Source organism: Nyctereutes procyonoides, unplaced genomic scaffold, assembly GCF_905146905.1.
Source record: "Nyctereutes procyonoides isolate TBG_1078 unplaced genomic scaffold, NYPRO_anot_genome, whole genome shotgun sequence".
Classification (NCBI taxonomy): Eukaryota; Metazoa; Chordata; class Mammalia; order Carnivora; family Canidae; genus Nyctereutes; species Nyctereutes procyonoides.
This window is the reverse complement of record NW_026575042.1, coordinates 37,153,237-37,179,906: the sequence shown is the minus strand read 5'-3', so window position 1 is coordinate 37,179,906 and position 26,670 is coordinate 37,153,237. Positions and strand designations below refer to the sequence as shown.

Sequence of the window (26,670 nt, the reverse complement as noted above, 5' to 3'; positions counted from 1 at the left end):
ACAGTTTTACATCTTAGTTCCAAAATAATGAGCAAACAGCAAGTCATGACATCAGGCATTTCCTTTTATTAGCTCTTAGAAGACTCAGAAGTCCTGAGAACATTGTCTACAACCTCAATGAAGAATGTGGTGAGAAAAATACATATGTGTGTGTGTGTGTGTGTGTATGTCTATCTGTGGTGCATCGCTGAGGTTGCTGCCTGCTGTGTGTGTGTGTGGGGGGGCTCAGAAGTGCTTCTGGAGGGCAGTCTGGATGTTCTTCAGCAGGCCCCACTTAGCTCGGTTCTTCCCACGCCCATCTGGGGTTACCACCTGCAATCAGAAGCAGAGAGCCATGGCACCAGCCACAGGGGAATAGTAGCTTCCAGGAGCATGGCCATGCCATGTGCCAGACCCTCACATATCATCTCATTAACTCCTCATGACAGCCACATGAAGCAGGTGCTGCTGACCCTACTGTATGAATGAGGACACTGAGGCTTGGAAGGACCAGGCAGCTTTTCGGTTTTCTAAAGTTGTAATATGTGGTGAGACTGGGACTTCACAGACCAGGTTCCTCTTCTAAAGCATCTCATTTAACTGAATGTTGTGACCCTGGCTTCACCGTAGAGGAGTCCCCCTGGTGTCCCCCCTAGCCCCTGAAAATTGCTTCTGTCATAGCAGAAATTCAAATTCCATTGAATGTGGTTGACTGTTAACAGACTGAGCACCTTGACAGGGTTGTGGGGGAAGTGACAGTCTTTCGTCTCTGTATTTCCAACACTGGTTATCATAGAGAGAATGTTCTAGAGAAATAGATGGAAGGTGAATAGAACCACAATTTGCAAATCTGCCAATCATCTCTCTCTGATGCTTTGCACTGTCTTTGATCACAATGAGCTCTCAGAGCTACCTGGAAAGGGAAGACTGCACTGGGCAAGTCTCCTACAAATCTAACCAACTCAGCTTACATGTGGATCTCCCTGCTGTATCTTGAAGGTGTTGGGCTTCTCCATGCCTCTGGTCTGGTAGCATTCCCATTCCTTCCCAGTATACATTTACTGAACAGGCATTAAGGGAGTGAGGCTGGGATCCTGGGGTGAGGGATAGCCCCCTGGATCAGCGGGCTCTGTCTAGACAGATCAGGACTCATGGGGCGGATGGGGTGGAGGTGTGGTTTGGGCAAAGATTAATGTTTGTACAATGTCCCTATATACAAAGCTTTTAACTTTTCATATTTGTATACAAAGGGAAAGGGCAAAAAAAGAAATAGACACTACCATTATGCCCTCTAGTTGTATCAAATTTAATTTTAAATATAATAGGGCTTCATGCAAGGTAAAGATCATATTATATACATGACAAAAGGTCACCCATTGCCTGATAAAAATGGAGATAACACAGAGAGACAGCTTTGGTAAAGATAATAGATATAGTGTAAGATATATACATAGAGCTATCAGGGGTGATAATGAAGGGATAACAGTGTTATGGTAGGGTTGGGAATTGACTCATAAAACATAGAGGATTTGAATTCTGCTATAAAGTAGTCAGGGACTCCAGAGACAAAGACTGTGTGTGATATGTGAGTGGGGCAGTGAGGATTTGGGCATGTCTATGAACAAAGGGATCAGATGAAATAGGACAGAAGAAATAGAGAACAGAACCTGAGATACTAAAGAAATTGGAAAGATAGTTGACATCCTCTTCCCTGCCCAAAATGCTCAGATGATTTTCCAAATGAATTTTAACAAACTTTTAGGAAAGACTTGTTCCAGAAAACAGGAAAAGAGCAAAAATTTCCTACCTCATTTTATTAAGCTAATAAGCTATTAATTCCAGAGCCAAATAAAAACAATATAAACAAAACATTATAGACCCAGTTCATTTATGATGATAGATACAATAATCCAAAATACAATAAAATATGAGTTAACTAAAACCAACTATATCAACTAATCACATCATGATCACATATGATTATTCCATGAATGCAAGTCAAGCTTAACATCAGAGAATCAATGTAATACATTTCATTAAGGCCTGAAGGAGAAGAATCATGATAGTCTCAGATAATACCAAAAAAATGCATAAGAGTGTACAGCTCTCAGAAATTTAGAAGTAGAAGGAAATTTCCTTAATGAGAATTATATACCACAAAAATGAAATAAAAAATTATCATAGCTCAATGGAGAAGCATTAAAATCAAGAATAAGACAAAGATAGCAAGTATTTCAGCTTCTATTTTCTGTAGGACTCATACTCCTAACCAAATGTATAGGGAAAGAAAAGAAATAGAAGTTCAAGGATTCTAAGAAAAAGCTAAAACTATCATTATTCATAAGTGATAGGGTCATAGCCTAGAAAAACAAGCAAAATCAGCAGATAGACTTTCAGAATAATAAGAGAGTTTATCAAGATTGCTGGAATCGAGATTAATCTTAAAAACCAATAATTTTTATTCTAAACCAGCCATACATTAGAAAGTATAATCAAATATAAGATAAAATTCATAATATCTACAAAGTCTGCAAACTATTTGGTTTAACCAGAAACATATAGTACCTTTATGAGAAGAATCTAAAGGCCTAAGTAAAGCACATTGAATACAATTTGAATACATGTCAGACCTATAACAAAAATATCAGATGTCTCCAAATTAATTTAGAGACCCAGTGCCTTCCTAATCAAATTCTATCTGGATTTTTCTTTTCTTCTTTCTTCTTCTTCTTTTCTTTCTTCTTCTTTTCTTCTTCTTCTTCTTCTTCTTCTTCTTCTTCTTCTTCTTCTTCTTCCTTTCTTTTTTTAGGAATTCAATTTACATACTCCAGAATTTATATGAAGGAACAAATTCCTATGATTAGTTAAATAAACCTTAAAAAAGAAAGAAGGATAATGGGCAGACTTAACCTGAGCAGTTCATCAAGGAAAAGCACAAAGCTGAGGTTAAACTGTAAAATCAGTGTGGTAATGATATCGAAACAGACAAATTTACCTACAGGAGGCAATAAAGAACTCACAGACAGACCCCTAAATATATGACACCTTAATATAAAATGATAGTGGTACCTTTACTGTATACTAATGGAGAAGAGATTGGTTGGTGGATGCTATTGGAAAAACTGGCTCACTAGATGGTCAAAAAAAGTGTATCCCTATCTAGCACCTCATACAAAGTGTATGAAGTGGATCTGGATTCACTTCATCTGGATGGATGAAAGTCCTAAATTTGATGGTAAAACTAAAGTTAATAAAAGAATATGTAGAAGATTATCTTTGTGATCTAAGCCTATGGAAGGACTTTCTTAAATGAAACTTCAAAAGGTCAAACCTGAAGGAAAAAATAATTGATGACTTTGAACATATCAAAATGGAAGTTTCCTGCTGTCTCATGAACTACATACACTATGAACAAAGTTAATATACAAATGTCAATACAAAAAAAAAAAAACAAATGTCAATACAGAGAAGACATTAACAATGTCTAAAACCATTATTTGGAACATATAAAGACACACTGCAAACCACCTAGAAAAAGAAAAAAGCAATAGAAAGATGGGCAAAGGACATTTCTCAGGCTATACACAGAAGAGGAAATCCTGAAAACTAACAAGCATTTGAAATGAAATTTCAGACAATAAGGAGGCAGCACTTTGTACCTATTGGATTAGCAAAATAGTAGAAAGCTGTATTGTGCCTCATATAGGTGGGGCCTAGGATATAGGGACCCTCATTCATTCCTTCTGGACACATACATGCATATATCAAATCAAGTATTCTCATACTCTATGACCCAGCAATTTCACTCATAGTATGTATATATCTGATCATGGCTAAATTGTGTCCTCTCGAAATTCATACCTGAAAGTCCTACCCCCAGCACTTCAGTACATGCCTGTACAGTAGACCCTTGAATAATGCAGGGGTTGGGGCACTGACCCCCTGCACAGTTGAAAATCCATGTATAGCTTTTTAGTGCTCCAAAACTTAACTACTAATAGCCTACTGCTGACCAGAAGCCTTATTGATAATATAAACGGTCACTTAAAAATATCTTATATGTTTATTACTGTATTCTTACAATAAAAATAGAGAAAATAAAATGTTAAGAAAATCATAAGGAAGAGAAAATACAGTCCTGTAGTATAAAAAAATCAGTGTATAAGTGGACCCACACAGTTCAAACCTGTGTTATGCAAGGGCCAACTATATTTGGAGAAAAGACCCTTAAAGAGGGGATTAAGTGAAAATGAAGTCATTAGGGAGGTCCTTAATCCAATCTGACTGGTGTCCTTATAAAAGGAGGAAATTTGGACACACAGAGACTTGCCAGAGGTGCCCTCACACAGAGAAAAGGCCATGTGAGGTGTCTGCAAACCAAGGAGAGAGGTCCTCAGAAGAAACCAGGCCTGCCAACAACCTGATTTTGGATTTCTGGTTCCAGGACTGTGAGAAAATTTGTGTTGTTTAGGCCACCCAATCTGTAGCATTCTGGTTTGGCAGCCTTAGAAAACAAATACAGTGTTCCAGAGAAATTCTTTTACCTCCATCCTGCCAACAAAATGTCGCAAATGAGGCTGTTCACTGCAGCATTATTGGAGGCCACCTGGGTGTCCATCCTGGCTGAGTGGACAGGTAAAGTGTGGTGCCCACATTCACCTTGTGAAGGATGAGGCAGCATCAGGACTAAATGTGTATAAAACACTGTGTTCATAGCTAGAGCATAAAAACACAGCTTTCAGGGAGAAAAGGTGAGAAACAAAGTAGGATATGTGGCACAATACTGTTTGTGCAAATTACCAACACATTGAAAACAGTACTATGTAAGAACTCAAAAGCAACAAGATACACATAAAACGTATTAGAATAGATGTCTGGGAAGCAATGGCCAAAAAAAGGGAATGCAAACATAGACAAGAAAAGGGCCTTGCATAAACCAGTGTTGAAAATGGACCATGAACTGGAGTGTATGATTAATTCAACCCTCTGTATATGAGGTTAAAAATAATAGTTCTGGCTTGGCCTAAATTATCCTCACTCCAGGGTTCAAGTATGTCTGCAGAGCAAGTAGGGAGAGACTAATAGGGTTCTATTTGCATGAAGGATCAAAAAGCTCTTTGCCAAAAAAATAAATCCTAAAGAGATAGAGAGTGCAAACTCATTTTTGTTTCATTTCAGGGCAGGTCGTTGCTGTATATGGGTGGTGTGGGGTAGGTTTGGGGTAGTTATTCTTTTTTTTTTTTAAGATTTTATTTATTTATTCATGAGATACACAGAAAGAGAGGCAGAGACAGACAGAGGGAGCCCGATGTGGGACTCAATCCCTAGACCTTGGGATCATGACCTGAGCCAAAGGCAGAGGCTCAACTGCTGAGCCACCCATGTGTCCCTGGGGCAGTTATTCTGAGTGTGGGATAGTGTTGATCACTCAGATTGCCCTGCAGCCTCACCTCCTGAAGATGTGGATCTTAGCCTAGACAGGAGGTCTGAAGTAGGGGTCGAGGTCAAACCAGAAGGGGGATTTCATGAACCCAAGGTAAGATGCTCAGAATGGCTGGGCAGCCTGCCTCTGTGCCTGAAGTTCCAGGCTGGGCAGGAAGGGAGCAGCATTTCAGAGACTCAGAGTAGCTGGCAGAGGGAGCACATGGGAGACACATTAGGTGTGACCTCCAGTACAGACTGAGAAGGAATTTGAGAGGGTGGATGAATGGGGCCGGGGTGGGCACATTTCTAAAGACCTATCAGGAAAGACCAAGAACAGTAGCAGTTTGTGACTATTGTTGGGCTTGAATTTTTACTTCCAAATGTAATAGGGGACATCTGGTTTACAGACTGTGGTAGGCAGAATAATGGCCCCCAAAGATGTCCATGTTGTGATCCCAGGAAACTGTGAACATGTTATGTTACACAGCAAAAAGGAATTAAGGTTCCCAGTCAGCTGGCTTTAAGACAGAAATATGCTGAATCATGAGGTGGGTCCACTGTAATCACAAGAGTCCTTCAAAGTAGAAGAGTTGGGCAGAAAGAGCCAGGGAGATGATGTGGTGAGAAGGACTCTGCTTCATGATGCTGGCTTGGAAATGCAGAAAGGGGCCATGAGCCCAGGAATGCAGGCAGCTGCTGGCAGTTGGAAAAGGGAAGAGAATAAACTTCTCCTAGAGTTTCCAGAAGGAACACAGCTCTGCTCACATCTTGGTTTTACTCAGTGACACCCATTTTGGAAGTCTGATCTCCAGAATTGTAAGATAAGTAAATGTGTATGGTTTAAGCTACTAATCTGTTACGGCAGTCATAGGAAACCAGTTACATAGATAGTTCCATTTGTTTTGGGAAGACTTCCTGGAAGTTAGCAGAGATTGGAAGTCAGACGGAGACAAAGTGAGGAGGCTCTTTTCAGAAATGGTGGTCAGGAGGGACCCTGGAGACTAGAGGAAGAACAGATTAAATGATATATGACTTGTCTAAAAATACATTTCTCCATTTCTTCGAAACTGTCAGTTAGGCTCTTGGATGTTAGAGGCTGTCAGCTGAGGGCCGTGGGATGAGAGGAATGAGGAGGGCCAGCAAAGCACATGTCCTCTGGGGGCTTGCAGCCTAGTGGAGTTGGGGTGGGGTTGGCATACCAGGTTAAGTCCAAAGCTCAATCTTGCCTCTCAAAAAAAATTTTTTTTTAAAAAGTTCTGTTCTTATTGCTGTTGGCTTTGACATTCTCCCAGAATCCCAGAGTGAGGTAGCAGGTCCCCAGGGTGGAGCCCACTGACCCACACTTTGCTGAATCTAACTTGCTGAATCTAACTGTGGTGCAGGGGACAAAGAACTCCAGCTCGGATGACACCTAGGTTCCAACTCAACTCCTTCTTCAAGTTTCATGAGGGCAAATACACTTTCTCTTCCTGAACCTCAGTGTCCTTATCTCTAAAATAGAGTCAGTAACTCCCCACCTCCAGTGGTTGGTGTATCAGTGATAATGAATAGACAGTGTCCGACATGGAGTCAGCCTTCAATAAATGGGACTTTTAAAAAGCATTCAAGTTAATTTTCATGCTTCATGTATTATATTTCGAATAAAATCCCTTAAAAATCAGCAAGTCACAGACTATGAAAATCAAATATGAAAGGTGTTAATTCACTTCCTTTACAAAAGTACATATGATGGAAATATTGTATTTTGGATAAGAAATGATTCGACTTCCTCATTACAGTATTTTAAATGAAACCTTTCAGGAATACCTTCATAGAAGCAATGCCAAAGGAAAAGTATTTCGATTTTATAGGAAAGAACTGAAGTCATTACTTTTATGAAGCTTTATAAATGTCATTCAAACACACCATCTTATTTTCATTTGCTATTGAAGCCTTTACTTATGCAAATCATGACAAATGTTAAGGAAGCCAGTGTTTCCCCTAGAATGCTAATATAATCACAAAGAGGGAGGAAGAATTACTTCTGAAGGAAAAATCTATATTGCAGCTCTGCGAGTCAGATAAAAATGAAGCTTCCAGAAAACCTCATTAATTAGTGCTCTGCTCATTTAGAAATTGTGTTAAAAAGCAAAGAAACTGGAATGAGTTTCCTTCCCATATAGGGAGTACAAATTAATCGCATAAACACAATTTCAGGGGGAATGTTATTTCTTGACTGATTGCATAAAACACTTAGCTTTCAGGCATCTTATGGTACTTTGTAATTATTAATTTTATTCATCAATTTATTTCTTCACTCTTTAATTTAGACATTCATTCATATATTCATTTGTTTGGTCACATTTTCAGTCATGTATTCATTCAATAACCATTAAGAACCTGCGATATGCACAGTGCTGTAGTAAGCATTGTGGGAGAAAGAGAGATGAATTAGACATGAAGTTTGTTCTCAGGGAGTTCAGAGCTTAAGAGGAAGGACAAAACATCTATCTAAGAAGGGCCGACACATTTTAGTCTCTCCACCCCCCTGTCCTTGACCCTAGCATGTAAAAATGACAGGAGATACATTTAAAAAAAATTAGTAACAGCACTGAGTGCCCTTCATAAGCAAGACATTTTTGAGGAATTTCTGAAAAATGAGAAGGCAGATGGAATTAGATGAAGGAAAAATCCATAGTCAAAAGGACATGCTGCAAAATATGGTAGCAGCTATGGGTGTTTCATGCTTGGGAGAGAAGGGTAGTGATAAAACTTGGGCTCGGAGGCACCTTACTGATAGTGTAACTGGCAGGGGTAGAGCAAGAGGAGCAGCAAGGCAGACTTTCTCATTCCACTTCCTTCCCAGCTGAGTGTCTGACCTCTGTGGGAGCTGGAGGGGGTGCATGTGGGTGCTGGCTCCAGAAGTAGTCCAGATGGACTAGAGAGCCTCCACCTCCAGCAGACTTGCTACTGGTACGCCAACTAACAGCATAATCCTGTCCCCACCCTACCTCCTGCTTCCCTTCATCACTAGACAGAGCAATGAATCAGATTCCCTTCTGCAAACATTTGACCCAAGACAAAGGGAGCATGGCTACAATCAATGATTGTGTTGATCACATAGAGATTGGGCCAAGAAAATCCAAAACCACAAGCAAGCTGAATTTAGGGGAGGTTATGCTACAAACTGGCTGAAAGTCGTGCAGATTCGAGCAGAAGTAGGCATGGACAAGCAGACAGCGAGGACAGAGAGACAGAGACAGAGAGAGGAAGGCAGAGGAACTGATGGCTTTTCAGGTCTCAAGGGGACCAGATGTATGTCCTGGCTGGAAGTGGTCTCATGAGACTCCTCTTTCTCTGTACCATAAATTTCCCTTTTCCAAAGCTGAAATGAACAGACTTAACTGTCTTTCCTCTAAAGAATCCCTGATTAAGCCATAACCTACTCTTATCCCAAAGAATATCATCATGATTATATAGTAAGGTAGCTCTGGGAAGTCCTGATATTTTTCTTCCTTTTCTCCTTTGAGTATCAATAAAATTATACTCATGAATGTATATCCGTTGGGGATACAAAGAAGAGTCAACCTTGCATCACAAAGAAGATAGGAATAATCCTGTCTCTTCTTTTTGGGAGACCATTCTGACATGCTCAGCGGCTATTCCTTGACTTCCAGATAAACAGCAAATGAAAATTTATAGTATAACTATGCCCAAAATTTTGCATGGGACATGCTTATACTAAAAAAAATGTGTCCTGTATTTGTGTTTGTTAAATCTGGCACTCTACACTTGCTTTGAGTCACCACTGGGGCTAATAATGAACTCTTTTTTGTCCTTCTCATGCCACAATGATCTGCTACAAGGATCCTGAGCTCCTTGAGGGCAAGGATTATGTCTTATTTTCCTCTGAATCTCTACATCCTAAAAGAATGCTTGGCCCAAAAGTTTTTTGAATTGAAATGAACTAATAATTCTCAGGCCTCATTTGCCAAGTTGGTTGAGGCCAGCAGCCTTCTCTTTGACCTGAGTTAACAAGTTTTCTGGGATTAGAGGGGGCAGTCACACAGTAGGTTCTGTGATCTCGTGATTATCCTAACAGAGCTGCATCAGAGCTTATAAAGAAAGTCTGTCTGAGAAAAGAAAAATGTGCACAGTACCTTGCAGATGTCACTCCATTGCCCAGGACCATTGTCGTTGATGGCTCTAACTTTAAACAGATACTCAGTATTGGGGGTCAGGTTGTGCAGTTCCAGATTCTGCTGCATTATATCCCGAATTTGCCCACAAAGCTCTGTCCGCACATTGTTAGGAGGGGTAGTAATGAGTTCATAAAATTCCATCTCAAAAGAGTCCACATCTTCTGTTGGGCATGTCCAATAAACCTATGAAGCAATGAACATGTGGCTGTGATACTAATATATACCATTCAGCTTTCTTTCCTATAAAGATTTGTGTCACTGTCAGTGGGGTGAGTTTAAGCTGACCCCAACTCTTCCAGCTGCTAAGGACTTTTGCATAGACTATGTTCAACAGCCTTGAAAGGCTGCCTGATAAGGCCTAACATGTTGCTCGTGATGCATTTCAAGAACAAAAGGATGCCCCTCTGGGTTCTGTTACCATCACCCAAAATGACGGGACCACTGTTCTTACACAACTAAGCAAGGTAGATGCCATTTATTGAACACGTTCTATGCATCAGATTCTCTGTCAGACATTCCTTTACTCACCTAGTTTTCACAACTCCCTTAAAGGGAAATTTTATTATCCTATTTTACAGTTAAGGCTCAGGAAGGTTACATTTAGCAAATTCTAATAGAACCACAGACCAACCAAGATGAAAAGTGTATCTATTCCAACCCTCTCTTTTACACACAAGGAAGTAGAATACCAGAGAGGTGAAATGACTTACCCAAGTTATGGAGAATATATGTTCACACTCAAAACATAAAATATCAACTTTTGGAAAGAGATATTTAACAAGTGTCAATTAGCAGCTTGTGCCTGGGATATAAATATTTTATACTGATTATATTTCTAAGCAGTTACTGTGTTCTTGAAGTTTTAATAAATTCAAATGTTATTACATTTATATAATTAATTTTTAATACTCATAAGAGCATACATTTTTGTGAATTTATATAATTTTTGGTTATTTTTATATATTTATACTTGTAAAACTTTTTATAAATTTATATAACTCATCAGTAAAAATTATTTTTTTTTCTGATTATCAAAACTAACATACTCATTGTAAAAGACCTGGAAAGTATAGAAAAAATATAAGGGGTGAAAATAAATATCACTTATAATCCCCAAATTCTGTTAATATAATTTCTTTCCAATTTTGGGACATACACAAATACAGAGATACACATAATTTGGATTATATTGCTTTGATTCTTATTTTCTTTCACTTGTTATATTTTACATATTTCCCTATATTATGAAAAACTTAGTAAAGCACCATTTTAATAATTGTCCCATAAGTGATTTAATCTTTCATAGTTGAACATTTAGGTTGTTTCTAATTTAATAGTCTAATAAATAATGATGCAATGAAGACTTTTGGGGCATGAATCTTTATCTGAATTTTTAATCATTTCTCTGGGAAAGATTTCTAGAAATAAAATTGAATTTTTAGAAAAAACTCCTTAGGATTTTTAAGATACATATTGACAAGTTATAAGACTAACGTTAAGGATTTTTCCTATGCCAAAAGCTTAAGAGGACTGTCAACCATCATTTGTGAGAGAAAGCAACACTAATTTAATCTTTGGCATTACTGAGCACTATGTTTCCCATATGAATTCCATCCCATCATCCTAATAGGGATCAATGATATCTTCACATCAAAAACCACTATTTGGTAGTAGGTTTAGGTGTTCTCTCTCTCTCTCTCTCTCTCTTTTTAGGTGTCCTCTTTTGACGATGTCTTGCTTGACTAGGTTTTCCTATGTAGGCCTGTTTCTTGGGCTCCTCCAGGGACCACTAGCCAGTGGCATGGAGTGACTGTTTTCCAAGCCCAAGTATGGAGCAGATATCACTAGTCCTTCCCTTCCAGAGCAAGAAACTGCCAACCTCCTAAGCAATCTAAGTTGCATGGAGAGACCTAAGGTCATAACTGAGCTAATGTCACATACACTTTAGGCTTTGCTGATCTAGTTTCATTGGCAGATGAAACTTCAGCTGCTCACTTGTGGGTATCTCTTACATGAAGGGCAGAGATACTTTGCTGTGTCTGATAGCCCATGGGAAGGTATATTCTACTTTGCAATGTAGGTCATTCTTGCTGGCAATTATAGACTCTAAAACACAGATTATGATGTCTCAGGAGAACAGCAAAGTAAAGCTTGGTCAGTGTCTGGCTTTCATTTTCTTGCTTTTAGACCCTTGATGTTAAAGTGTGGTGTGCAGACTGGCAGCAATGGCAACACCTGGAAGGTTGTTAGAAACATAAAATCTCAGGACCCCCTGAGGCCCACTGAAACAGAATCTTGAATTTTAACAAGACTTCCAGGTGCACATTAATGTTTGAGAATCAATGGGTTAGAGTTCAAGGATGCTAAAAATCTTTGGGAGTGTTCTCAAAACAAAAGATAGGTGGCAAAAGATGGGTTTTGCCACACAAAAGCAGGCCAAGGGCTGGTCTGGGAGATGTCCGTGTAGGGAACCCTAAGAGAGGCAAGGTAGCTCTAATAGAATATCTAATTGCAGGTTTTTCTGTTTCCCTCCCTGAACCTTCATAACACATTCTATAAACAGTTCAATTTAGATTCAGCTGGATTTGAAAGGAATGTCAAGGGAAGGGTCATTTGTCCATGTTAAGCCAAGAGGGTCAGGGAGGAGTTGTGTCCCCTGAAATCAGATGATAGAAGCTATAGAGGTCTGTGAGAGATCCACGTCCCCCAAAATTTGAATCTCAGGAGGTTAGAATTGGAATTCCACTGGGGATTATCCTTCCATTCTTTCCAAATCATCAAGAGTATGGACACTTTCTTTAGGAAAGGTAGCAATTTAGAGGAATCACAGCCTATATTTCTGACTTGAATTTCTGTGTTCTCTCTACTCTTATAGGTTTTCCCCTGGGAAATATTACACCCTCCAATCAGTCTCTTCATATTACTTTGGTTCCCAATTGGATTGCCCTTGAAATGGGGTTGGGGCTTTCAGATGTATTTTTGACTATGAGTTAAATATGTTGTTTGGTTTAAGCCAATCTTGGGGTACTTAAGATTTTAGGAACTTATCCCTTTTGAATGGGCTGACCCTGAGGAATGCAAAGGAGCAGACTTGAGTGACTAGACTCTAGAGGTCAAAGAGGTAATTGCAACCTTTTCTGACTACCCACTTCCATTTTGTACCCCACATCCTCCCACCTTCCCCACAGGCCCAGAGCCTTTCTTACCTTGGCGGCTCTAGGATACACCAGAGTCTGGTAGATAACAATTGGGCCTGGGGTCTTCACAGAACCATCATTGAATGAGTACCAGTTGTGGAAGCTGTTGCTGTTCTGCACAGACTGGTTTTCTGCCCCTGCACTCCAGTATGTATAGAGGCCATCTGTGGGTTTGGCAGGTGAGGCAGATTGGGCTCGCCCATAGGCTTCCAGACCCATCTTGGCCTTCTCACCACCCGTGGCATTGAAGGACAACAAGGAGGAGCTTCGCTGGTATATCTGTTGGTTGTCAAAGCTGTGAGTGCTGAAAGTTACCTTCCTGGCAATCATCATTTCTGAGTGCATGGGATAGGGGGAGGGCAAGGAGTCCCCTGAGGAGCATACCTTCTTGGGTCCTGTGGGGAAGAGCTCATGGATGGCACTGCTGAGCTCAGCAAAGTCCAGGGGCATACAGTGCAAGGAGTGTAGCCGGAGTTGCGGGTCAGGCCTATAGGTGCTCTGGATGCCATCTTCGATCTGGTCCACGAGAATCTTGGCAGACTGCAGGAACGCCACCTGGCCTGTCTCCTTCAGTGCTTCCTTGGAATAGGCGATCAGGCCATCCATTTCATTCACTTTCATGGTTGTGACGTACACATATTTTTCAATCTCCTTCTGCCTGGACACCTCCAGATTCTCTATCTGCTCCATGATGGACTTCTCCTTCTCCTGTAGAATGCTGCGCAGCTTGAGAAAACCATTTCGGATCTCTTTTCGCTTCACCTCCTTGTCAGCTTTAAAGCTGTTTTTTAAAATGTTGAACTCCATTAGGTCATTATCAATCTCATAGCGGACTGCAAAACAACCAGGTTAGTTACTTTGGTTAAAATTTTCATCTCCCCAGATGTCAAAGCCGGTGGCAGACTGGAGAAATTTCCCATGGACCACGAGAAAGTGGGCAGAGAGGTACGGAAGCCACTTGTAGTTGAACTGAATTAGGCTAGAACAGGTTTATGAGGTGTATCTGGCCTCCCTCAGGAACCCCCTCTCGGCCTCCTTATCTAATACTTCCCTCAGGAATAACAGCCTTTCTTTCTTGGCATAGTTATCGGTGGCCCTGGGTTGAAATGGAAAGTCCAAGGCCACCCTTGATATGAATTTTTACCAGATTTCACTTGTCACCATATTGGACTTGAGAAGAGGTGATGGTTTTCCCTATGTGAAAGGTAATAAGCTTCTTCAGGGGCAAGAGAAAGAACTAAATTTCTCACGACTTCTAAATGCTGCCTCGCCTGCCTCATTCACCAAAAACCTAGCCCTAGATAACAGTAGGAAATCAGCCAGGCTCCCTCTCTTGCCTTGCCCCCATTTCCTTCCAAGAAAGAATCTGCTATTGCACTCAAGGAGAACCTAATTTTTCCTGTATCCTCTTATGTGGCTTTGGATTTTAGGTTCACTTAGGCATTCAACAAACATTCACTAAACACCTGTTTCATGTCACATGCCTTCCAAGGTAATAGCGATACAGATATGAATATGAAAGGGCACTGATGCTCAAGGCACTCATAAATACAATGATACTACAGTATAGAGGGTGCTAAGACAGAATGTATGTGGCACATCTCTGTGAAATGAGCACCTTTGTTGGCTTTACAGCAATTTAGGCATCAGGCAGCGACAGCTATGTGAAGACATGTCAACCTTCTGTGGCCTAAAGGTAAGATCTTATCCTGAACAGCCAACTTTGCAGTGAATTGATAGGCTATAATTCTCACCAAATTTTACTCAGGAGTAGGGGCGCCCAAGAATTATTTTGTACTTGGTTCTTAACATTGTCCCGGGTGCAGAGTAAGCTGGACTTTTGTGGGTGGTGGCCATCATAATAATGATGCATTTGAGTAAGAGAAACTCAGGAATCCTTTTGGGCCACGAGAACCGGTGTGACTGCTGTCTTGGTTATCACTATGACTAGGATGTGTAGAAGGGCTTGAAAGGTATTTATTCAGTGAAAGTCAATATGTCCTGTTTTTTAACATCTTTAGGGTAAATGTCACTCTCTGGCCTATTTTGTGAAGCTGCTGTTTCCTCTGCCCTCAAGCTGGCACAGAAGGAATGAGGAAGCAATACAGATGGGGGCTGAACAGGAAACAATCAGGTGATTGCAGAGGTGCTGAGAAGTGCTTCCTGCTCTCCCCTGATGCAAACTCTACTGTGGCTTATGGCAGCTGAAATTCCACTTTATTCATTCATTTCTTTGACTATTCAGTAGTTACTGCCAAAGAAACTTGTAGGAAATTCCTTGTTTTATTAGGGATTAAGTTCGTGTAAACTCCTGAGAGGTAGGATAAAAATTCCTTAGTTCAGGGGGAAAGAGGCAGCACCAAGAGAAAAGAAAGAGGAGGCCAGAAGCACTCCTCCCCCATCTTACAAATATGAGAGCTTTCCAAGAGGTGGTCCTAGAGCAAAGTTAAATCAAGATCTCTTTCAGGCAATACTCTTAAAAGTAGGTATTATTTGTTACCCATTTATTATAGACCAGACCTATATGATACACATATTATGGATCACATTTCTATATTATCATATACAACACGTATCTTCCTATGAGGAAGATATTGTTCCCATTTATAGATGAGGAAACTAAGGCTCCAAGAGGTTAAGTTACTGTCCAGTGTCACACAGCTAGTAAATGGGAGAGACCAAGTCCTATCTCTAATTCTATAAGTCTGACTCCAAAGGCTATGTTTTTAATTGCTCCAGCGTGGTTCTCAGCCCTCTATGAGCACCAAAATCCCCTGGGGAACTTTATTTTTTTATTTTAAAAATTTTATTTATTTATGAGAGAGAGAGAGAGAGAGAGGCAGAGAGGCAGAGATATAGATAGAGGGAGAAGCAGAGGGAGAAGCAGGCTCCCTATGGGGAGCCTGATGCAACACTTGATCCCAGGACTCTGGGATCACAACCTGAACCACCCACATGCCCCTTCTAGGGAACTTTAAAGAAAAATCTTCTCTTGACCTCACTTGCTGAGATTCTGAGTTGGCCTGAGTTGGGGCTCAGGAATCCAGATGAGGCATTTTGCTGCTGCAAATTAGAATCTAATTCAAGGAATTTTGGGGGGATCTTGTTAAAAATGCAGATTCACATGAAATTAGTATGGGTGGGGCCTATGGTTCTGCATGCCTAACAGGCTCCTGAGTGGTGCCATTGTTGCTGGTCCTAGTTAGTAAAGCTCCCCAGGTGGTTCCAATGTGCAGCTGGGATCAACACCACAGTTCAATCAATTGACCCAAACTTGATCTTCCCTCCCAGGCCCAGAGTTTCTCAGTGTATTGTCAGATCATCTGCTTTTGAATTACCTAAAGATCTGTTTAAAATGCAGATTTATGGCACCTTCCCCAAAAGTGAATTGAGTCCTTAAGAGCAAGTTTGAACCCTGGTTAAAAAAATGGGAGGGTGGGTGTGGGTAGTGGTAGTTCCCTTAGCAAGGATAGACAGGGTTAAATTCTTTACCTACATATAAATGGATATGCCTTGAAGGTGACCCCTGTCTCCTTCCAGTTGCTGGGCTCTCTGGAATTTGTACTGGTGTCCCTTTACATTGAATTGAATTTCATTGTCTGGTTCCTAGGTGCCCTGGACTCTCAGAAACTACCTTGGGTTTCTCCTGTTTCTCCAGGCTTCTTGTGGTTGCATGGGGGCCACAGCAGACTGTATACAGGCAGCAGTCCTTTCCCCATGCTGAGGCCCCAGAGAATCTAGCTGAGCCAAGGTAGGGAGTTAAGAAAGCCTTAAGAAAACCCATTAGGAACTAAAGGGACTACCCATTTACTTGGCAATGTGGCTCCTTTAGAGTTTCTTTAATATAGAGACTTCCCTGGTGGTGGTTCTAAAACTGAATAATTATCAATTGATAAACAGTGTCTCCTAGTAGAAGTAATTGAGAAATGAAGGTATTCCAGAAATATCTATGCTAGGGAGAGGTACTAGGTGACAGAGTTAGCAAAGTCCATCTCTGATCCATTTCTATGTCCAACAGGACCTCTGTGCAGCTCAGAGAAAAACTGCCTCCCACTCATATGTTCAGGCATGTTTACACATGGACACTGAAATATCTGACAAAGGGAAAGGGCTGGGGTGATCTGGTGCACTTTGGTCACTTGACTGTAGTCCACTTCTTAAGGAAACAGACCACAGATGATGGTGGTGGTGGTGGTGGTGGTGGTGGTTTCTGTTGCTTTTCTATCTTTCAATATTCAGATTCTAGTCACTGTTTAGCACAGGGTAGGTTGTCAAATGAATATTATGGATTTAACATGGGCATTGGGGTTAGATGGACCAGATCTGCCCATTTACTAGCTGCTTTGTGTCAATGACTTCTTGGAATCCCAGTTGTCTTATTCATGGAGGAAATTTTAGTGCCTGTACTGTAGGACGATTGAGAAGATTAGGCCTGGGCAAAGTAGGCCTCTCTTCAGGGAAGCTATTCCCAGGGGGCAAAAAGCCCTGAAAGGATATCTGAAATCCTCATGTCTAATCAGGTGGATCAACACCCAGACACTATGGGGTTCTTTGCTGAACTCTGCAGAATATTGTTGTACTGCATTCTAGCATGGAAACTAGGGTAAGTTTCCCTTATACAAATTGTGCCTATTTTATAGGTAGCCAATATAATATAACCCTGAGCAGGCATGCAGAAGAAAAACCAGCTGTTGGCCACAATATTATTGGCTATTTTTGAGTTTTTCTGTTATTATATGTTTGCTACTAGTTCATTTACTTTGCTGTTTGCAAGTTTTGAGAAAACATTGTCAAGGAAAACTTAAAATGAGATAATTCTCAACGTGGACTTAATTCTTTCCCTCTGCAAATTGGGAAAATATCAAAGTTATCCAACTTTAGTGACAAAACACTTTAGAAAGGCTCACAGATCTTTGTGATACTAGAAGATCAAATTTTCATTTTCCAAAGGAGGAAATGAGGTCCAAGGTCATGAGGATTATAACCAAGATAATAGAATCTTTCTGTGCTGATTATGTGCCAGATACTTTTTTGCATGCTTCACTTAGAGTAACCTATTTAATCCCTACAATCACCCAACGGAGTTACTACTGCTATGCCTATTTTACAGATGGGAAAACCGAGGCACAGGGAAGTTAAGAGGCTGATGGTAGTTGCCATGCATGCACACCAGGCCAGTGCCTTTCAGCCCCGTTCAGTGTTTCCCAGTGCTTAGATTGCCCCAAGGTGGGGTGGGGCAGGGAGGCCCTCCCCAAACAGCCTGCGCAGAGCCATTTTCCCCATCAGTTCCTGGATAAGGAGTTACTGTGCAGGAGAGGGAAGGGGACCAGAACCTGCTTTGAACTTGGCGATGGCGCTGAAGAGTGCGGCGGCCCTTTCGGAGCAGGCATCGATGAGGCTGATGGTGTCGTGGCCGTTGTGGAAAGCCGTCTTGCAGAAGGTGCAGAGCAGCTGGTTGTCGTGGCGGCAGTACTCAGTGATGCGGCTGGACGGGTGGTGGATGCAGATCTTCTCATCCTGGTCCTCGGTGCTGGTGTCCACGAAAACGTGGTCCTGCATGGCCACGTCCGAGTGGAAGGTCTTGAGGCAGTCGTTGCACAGGTTGAGACGGCAGGTGATGCAGCGCTTGTAGGCAATGCGCCGGTTGCGGCAGACCTGGCAGACGATGGGCCCGGAGGAGCGGTCGAAGCGCCACTTGAGGTAGCCGTGCTGCTGCATGTAGCGCTTGGTGAGCCGCCCGCGCAGGTAGTTTTCGGGCAGCTGCATCTTGTGGCTGTAGGGCATGCAGTGCGAGCGGCTGCACACGGGGCAGATGAGGATGAAGAAGTTCTCTGTGACCTCGGCGTGTTTTTGCAGCTGCCGCAGGCACTTCTCGCACAGGCTGTGGTTGCAGGGCAGCATGAAGGAGTGCAGGCGCAGCCGGCTGCACATGGGGCAGGAGAGATGGTCCACCAGGTTGCTGTTCGCAGGCGTGGGCTTCACTTCATCCACCTGGGTGTCGCTGGCCCCGATGCGCAGTGCAGTCTTGGAGCTGGAAGGAGAAGCAGACATGGGGAGAGCTTTAGGAGGCATGCCCCAGAGCTCACCCGAAAGAACTGGGGATCACTGCGAGGCAGGCCAGTTGATGGCAGGGAGCATGGGCTCTGGGCCAGGGCCCCCCACAGGGTTCTAAAGGCACCTCCACTATTCTTTTAGCTGGGTGATCTCAGGTCAGTTAGTTAACCTGTCTCTGCCTTTTTTTCTCGCTATAAAATTCGCAGTCACATTATAGAGTTTCTTCAGGGGATTAAAATTACATTTAATACGTACAAAGCTTGAGAGTGGCCCCTGGAACACAGTAAGTAGTAGACAAGTGCATGTTGTGATTTTTGAGCAAGAGAAAGCAGGATAGACTGGCCTGGCACCATCAGTTGGGCCTTGGTGTTCTGTGACATTACTGGCGGGCCACAGAACTCCAACACCTGAAAAGCCATTCTGGAACTGTGATGGAGCAAAGCAGAAATAAGACCACCTCATCCTCTTTGACTGTAAACCAAACAAGAACATCGTCCAAACCACAAAAATAACCAAACTCAGCTTATTCTGGTTAGTGGGAGTGACTGCTGTTTTTTTCACCAGTTGCAGTGTTAGGCACCCTGTGTTCTTCCCATCTTGTAGACAAGATTTTTTTTTTTATCAAGCTATCCACTAGGAGATCTACCCCCACGTCCTCACCCAAAATGAGGCTAAATCCCATAATAACTTGCTGATGCCTTCTTACTGAGACACCTCACTTCTAACCATGCTGTTATGTTCTCACTTGTTGCAATGACTTGATAAATCCAATCCTATCCACCTATAGGTATGTTCTTGGTGAGTTTCGCTTGGTGGGCATTGACATCATCATTGTTATCGTATGTAGGATGGAACACAGAAGAGGATGGGTACGGTGTCCTTCCCAGGACACCAGGAGGTCAATCCCTGAGCCAAGCCTGGAACCTGTGTGCTTCAATCAGCAGACCCAGAGGTAAGAGTTAAGAGTCTAGGCTCTAGGGGCGAGTGCTCATGCTGAAGTACAACCTTTAGAGTTGTGCCTTTGAGGTGAGTTTCTTACTTCTCCCCTTCTCAGTTTCCTCATCTGTAATTTGAATCTCAAAGTTCACAATCCTATGTACTTCATGAGAATCTTATAAAGTCTACATGAGATAAACCATGAAGTCCTTAACTGCTGGTGCACAGTAAGGTCTCAATAAATGTGGCCACTGCAAATACTCCCCTCAGGTACTAGCCAGCTAATGTCCATAGTAGAGGACAACAATGGTCAAGTCCAGGAAAAGTGTGTGTTTCTACTGTTTTGTTTGTGTGTGTGTGTGTGTGCATGCATGCATGCATATGTATGTGTTGATTCTTTGTCTAATAGTTGAGGCTGATTTCATATATTTAATTCTAAGAATCATGGATGAAGAAGAACCATAGATGAAGTAAAAGGATACTAGTAAAATTCAAGTGCATGTTCTAAGAAGCTATAATCAGGGCAAAAAGCAGTTTCTGAAAATAAGTAAGTTTGCTGTGAGGATTGAAGTGGAAACAGATACACAATTTGTGACTATTCCTGTCTCTTCACATTAGTGATATTTGGGTGTTGATTTTGACATTATGGCTGTATTCTCATCTACTTCTGGCTTCTTGCAGTCTCTAGATGCCCCTATCTCCTTCCCCATCCCTTAGCCAAGGACCTATCTCTTAGAGCTCAGATAGTCAAAGATGCTGCCCAAGCATACTGGGAAGGAGTGCCCCTGTGGTGATAGAGTGCCTCTTGTGGGGACTCAGGTTCCTGGAAAGCTCATCCTTTAGGAATTTGGATACTAGGTCCTAGGCCTGCTCTCCTCCGTGTTCTCAGCCCCATTCCCTCTCTGTTTTCTCGGTCTCCTGCCTGGGCCCTGCAAGGAGTCGCTAGAGGTATAGTCAGTTGTACATGTGATAGCTGGATGAACCTCTAGTTCAATAAGGTGGGACTCTGAGAATCATGGTGTAATATAAAGGGAGACAACATGAGAAATCAGGAAGAGGGGGGAAGGGAAGGTAATGTTGGGAGAAGAAAGAGAGAGCAGGGATGAGAGACAGGTAGCCCAGAGAGCTGGGATGGAGGTGAAAAAGGAAGTGAGAAAGAAATGGGAAATTCAGAGCTGCATGAGACCAGAGCGGGGCTGGATGAGCAAGGTGCTGAGCAGGAAGTGGCAATGAGGAGCATGGAGGAAGTGATGCAGAAACCAGGGGAGAGGCCAGTTGGAAGATAAACCTCAGTGTACCCACTGCCTACTTCCTGACACTTGCAGTTGGATCTCTGACCATCTTCTGAAAGCCTCAGACTTGGACCTGGGCATTCAGTGGCCATGGTTCCATGCCCAAAGAGCCACCAAACCCAGTAGCCTTGCCTTCTTGCTGAGATATCCAGCCTCTTCTCCTTTGCATAGCTCCCTCCTTACAATTTAGGCCTAATTCTCCTAGTACCTGGTTTCTTACTGTGTCACCTGGCAGGTCTCCCAGCCTCCCTCCCGTTCCCTCTAGGCCATATGTAATATAGAATCACCTGGGATGGATTTTACAATTCTGATGTCCAGGTGATACCCCAGACCAATGATACCAGAATGTCTGGGGATGAGGATCTTTGTAAAGATCTCCAAGTGATTCCAATATAAAGCAGAATTTGGGAGCGACTGACCTAAGGCATCTTTCCAAAGCACCAGTGTCATCCCTACTCTGTTAAAATGTGGTCAGTGACTCTCCATTGCTGAACATGCAGAAAATAGGACAGTTGAGTCAAGAGGGAGGAGTGTGGATGCTACTTTCTGCACCTGAGAACTTCTGGACTTGCATCTAGGACCCCTGGGTTCTCTACTCATGCAAATACAAGAGGTTCATGAATGGAGGGTAACATTTGTTAAGCATCTATTACTAAGTGCTGAACTACAAAATGGATAATATTTTTTTGTGTGTGTGAATTCACTGAACCTTTGCTCATGGATTTGCTTTGCTTCAAACCTGCCTCTCATTTTCTGCCTCTCCAAATGCTGCCATCTTACAGTACTGAGCTTTGATCTTTTCTCTAAGAAGTCTGCCTTTGCTACTCCAGACTCTCCTCAAATATGACATAAAAGGACTGCCTCCATCAGAGCAGGAAGAGAATATGCAGTGCTTGACACAGGGGGCTAATGCCCCATGGAAGTAACTGAGACCTTAAGTTCCTAAGCAGGAACTGATGGCCATCTGGTGTCCTTCATAGGACACAGGAGCCAAAAGTAGCCTGGGGAAGTTGTTAACTTTCCCAATAAGTGTTGAAGGTATCAAAAGTTCAGAGGAGGAAGAAAAAGGACAATTTACATTTTTATATCACATAACAGATTACAAAACACAAATCCCTGTACCCACCATGGCAGATATTATACTGAACACTTTGGAATACAGCATTTTTAAGTAAAGGCACAGATTCTGGGTTCAAAATCTGGGTGCATCTTACCAGCTATGTGATCCTGGGCAACTTAACCTTTTAAAAGCTTAGTTTCCTCAGTGGTGTGGTGGGTGTGGGCAGTGCCTGGTAGGTGTCTTTTTTTTTTTTTTTAAATCTTTTTTTTAAAGATTATATTTATTTATTCATGAGAGACACACAGAGAGAGAGAGAGAGAGAGAGAGAGGGAGAGACACAGGCAGAGGGAGAAGCAGGCTCCATGCACCGGGAGCCCGACGTGGGACTCGATCCCGGGTCTCCAGGATCTCGCCCTGTGCCAAAGGCAGGCGCCAAACCACTGCGCCACCCAGGGATCCCTGCCTGGTAGGTGTCTTATAGATGAAGTGTTAGCTCCTGTTTGGTGCAGGTGAGAGAGAGTGCAGTGCTCATTCACTTGGCTGGTGGGACATGGATTTGGAACTCAGGGCTAGATGCAGTTACTGGCTGTTTAGGACACACTCAATTGTTACAAAATTCTTGGCCTCCTTTTTTCAGATAGAGAAATGCCTTGCGGGTAAGGGCATCTAGGAGCCCACAGCTGGCGAGGGTCCCATGGGGCGCCTGGCACTTACGAGGTGCGGATGCTCCTGAGGCGGCCCTTGTGGAACGTGATGGTGGCATTGCGGCAGCAGCGGCTCTCATAGTAGTAGCACTGGAGGTTGCTGCTGGTCGTGCAGCAGCATTTGCAGTTGGGGTCATTGGCCCAGGAGCAGCAGCACCAGTGGCAGTTGGGGTTCTCGGAGCAGGTACAGTGGCAGCACTGGCAGTTGCGCTCATCCTTATAAGGGCAGGGGAAGCAGGTACAGTTCCGCTCTGAGGTGAAGAGGAATTTGCAGCACAGACAGGAGCATAATCGAGGACAACATCTCTGCCATGTACAACATGGAGAGCAAACACACATAGCAGTCTCCATGGCGCCTACATGATCACCACCGGCTGTCTAGGGCTCTTGACATCTCTATCAGAATCTTGCCGTCTCCTAGGGAGTGGGTTCCTCCCCCACTCTGATGAGGCCCTCAGCTTGGAGGTTGCAAGAAGTTGGCTTTGTGAGGGCTTCACAGGTGGTGTCCCTACTAGGAAGCTCCTGGGCTGGCATTTACATATATCAGCCTGAGGCCATTTGCTTATGTCACAATCCCTATCTCCCCACCATGTCTCACCATGCTGGTTGGATGAGATGTGGGGGGTAGTGCAAGGGGTGGGGAGCTGATGGACAATCCATGCTTCCATAGGATCGGTTCCAAAGGAGGGTTAATGCAAAGAGCATCCTGGAGGTTTAGCTGTCACTCGTCATCTTTTGGTTTATGGGGTGAATTTCAGAAGCTATTTCTCTTTGATGATGTTTTCCCCTGCGACTTTGGCTAGTTGACTTCAGGGTATGTCTTCATGGGCTGAAAAGCCTGGGTATGATTGATTGGAAGTGGACTGACCTCGGGCCTTTTCTGCATTGATTGAACTCTTTATGCAATGAACAAAGCACAGTGTTTACAAATCATGGCCACATATAAGGAGAATTACCATTTGGAGAAGGAATTAAGGGAAATAAAAAAGATAGGGGTTCACTTAGGCACATCTTTCAGCAGTCATTGAATTTGTCCATTGCTGCATAGCCACTAGTGACTTTCATGAGGCTTCATGCATATGTCACTCTGAATATTTCTTGGCTTTTTTGTAGCTTCTTGGGGTTTGGCTGAGGTTCAAGCTCTGTTTTCCTCCCCGCTACCCACTCCTTCCACCCCATGATCTCTTATCAAGAGGCTGGAACTTTACATGAAAATCTCTAACTCTTAAGTATGTGCTCAGTATTTCTAGAAATGATCTTATATTTTAGGGGAGAGTTTTGCTTTTGACTTTGCAACTTGCAAAGATTAAAAGAGAAGAAATTTCATGGTCATACTACCCTATGGTATAAACACTTATTTTTCCAAAAAGAGCAGAAGTGAGAGCTGAATTTGGCTGTAGGAGTTTATTACATAATTTATTATTTCCCCTGTGATTATCACTTTTATATTAGGAAAGAACATTCACTGAGTGCTGCCAGTCACACATTGGTTTTAGATTACCACAAATGAAAATTCTGGATCATAGGGTAAGTGTTTTATTATTATATTTTGATAGATTACTACTAAATTGCTTACCTAAATGAATGTGCCAGTTTATATTGACACCAAGAACGTATGGGAGACACTTTTCCTCCACATTTTCCAAAACTCAATTTTATCAATATTCCTCTCTATCTCCCAGGCACAGAAGTTTGAGTTTCACTCCTGGATTGATAGTACATTTTCATCATTTCATCTGTGCAAGGCTCCTTGTTAGTTTAGTTTTTTTTCTTATTTTAGTTTTTTTTTAATTTTAAAACTTGTATTTTATTGAGACATAATTCATTTATCATTAGAATCACCATTTTAAAGTGAACAATTCAGTGGTTTCAGTATATTTAGTATAGATTGTGCAACTATCACCATTTTCTAATTCCAGAACATTTTCATCACCCCAAAAAGACCACCTGTACCCATACCCATCACTGTCTATGCCTCCCTCCCACAGCCCCCTGCAATCATTAGTCTACTTTGTGTATGTATGGATTTGTCTATTCTGGATATTTCATATAAATGGAATCATATAATATATGGCTTTTTGTATCTGGCTTCTTAACATAATGTTTTCAAGGGGCATCCATGTATTAGCATGTATCAATATTTCATTTCTTATGGCTGAATATTATGTGTATATACCACATTTTGTTTATCCATTGATGGACATTTGTGTTTTTTCCTCTTTTTGGCTATTATGAATAATATTGCTGTGAACATTCATGTGCAAATTTTTTTATGAACATATGTTTTCAGTTCTCTTGATATATACCTAGAAGTGGAATTGCTGGGTCATATGGTAACTCTGTGTTTAACTTTTTGAGGAACTGCCAAACTGTTTCCAAAACAGATACACCATTTTACATTTTCCCATTCATATCAGCAATAGATGAGAACAATTTCTCTACATCCTCACCAAAACTTGTTACTGTTCTTTTAAAATTATTATTGTTTCAGCCATCACAGTGGATTGGAAATGGGATCTCAAAATTACATCTGTTTACTCAACAATTCCAATTATAAGAATCTCTTCCAAAGATATACTGGCAAAAAATACAGAGATAAGAGCTTCATTCATGGTGTTATTTATTATAGCACTATTTTGATAGTACAAAACTAGAAACAATCCAAGTACCCATCAATAGGGAACTGATCAAATAAACGGAAGCACATCCACACAGGTGCATCGACTGTCTAATGCAGTTATATCAAAGAATTAAAAAAGACCTTTGTTTACTGTTTCAAGATGATTTCTAAAGTATATCATTGAGTTCAAAAAACCAGGTATAGAAATGTGCATGTAATATGCTACTATTCATTTTAGGAAAGGTCTTAAGTCACTGGTTTATCTTTTCCTATGATATGGAAAAATAAACCACAACCTTAGATTTATGAGGGAGCATAGAAACAGTCAAGCAGTCTATATACCCTAATTTACATAATTGACTTTGAAATTACTTAAATATTTTATGGGGCACCTGAGTGGCTCAGTCAGACGTCCAACTCTGATTTCAGCTCAAGTCTCGATCTCAGGGTTATGAGTTCCAACTCTGAATTGGGCTCCATGTTGGGCATGGAGACTACTTAAAAAAAAAAAAGAAACTACTTAAATACTTTATATGATTATAAAACAAAATTAAAAAGACTAATCCTAGAAATTAAAGCAAAATGAAACAAATGAGTCTGTGAATTGAGTGGGTGGCACATACGAAGAGGAATTATTTTAAGTTAGTTTAAAGCATGGTAATTTGATGATGCATCCTGGGGACGGGGGTTAATCCCTAAGGAGAAACAAAACAAAGTGAAGCAAAGCAAAGAGAAATCTTAAAACTCTTTCAGTAATCATATTGTTTTTTTGTTTTTTTATTTTTTTATTTTATGATAGTCACAGAGAGAGAGACAGAGGCAGAGAAACAGGCAGAGTGAGAAGCAGGCTCCATGCACCGGGAGCCCGATATGGGATTCGATCCCGGGTCTCCAGGATCGCGCCCTGGGCCAAAGGCAGGCGCCAAACCGCTGCGCCACGGAGGGATCCCAGTAATCATATTGTTAATGGTACTGTTGGTATTGTTATTCTGGAAGACTTATGCATGTAACACTTTAATTGTACAGTAAAGCAAATGAGGAATTATGTTGATGTCAATGAGATTCACAGTTTTGGATGAGGGGGAAGGGGCATGGAGATGGTCAACTGCTGAAGTTAAAATTTATAGTCCTGAATTTGAAGCTCATGATGTATTTTATTTGAGCAAAAAATAAGTATTTCTTAGCTCCAGCCACAGAAAAGTCCCAGGAACTATGAGTTAACC

The 26,670-nt window shown here is 41.8% G+C and overlaps 1 protein-coding gene across 1 annotated transcript; it reads right to left on the bottom strand.

Annotated features, from left to right (window-relative positions):
* Positions 1–225: 225 nt before the first annotated feature.
* Positions 226–23,178, bottom strand: TRIM42 (tripartite motif containing 42). Its single transcript, XM_055321759.1, has 5 exons — positions 22,838–23,178; positions 18,115–18,812; positions 12,791–13,614; positions 9,543–9,767; positions 226–312 (listed from the first exon to the last, which is right to left on the bottom strand). The coding sequence occupies exons 1-5, from the start codon at positions 23,176–23,178 to the stop codon at positions 226–228; spliced, it is 2,175 nt and encodes a 724-aa protein (XP_055177734.1).
* Between the last annotated feature and the right edge of the window lie 3,492 nt (positions 23,179–26,670).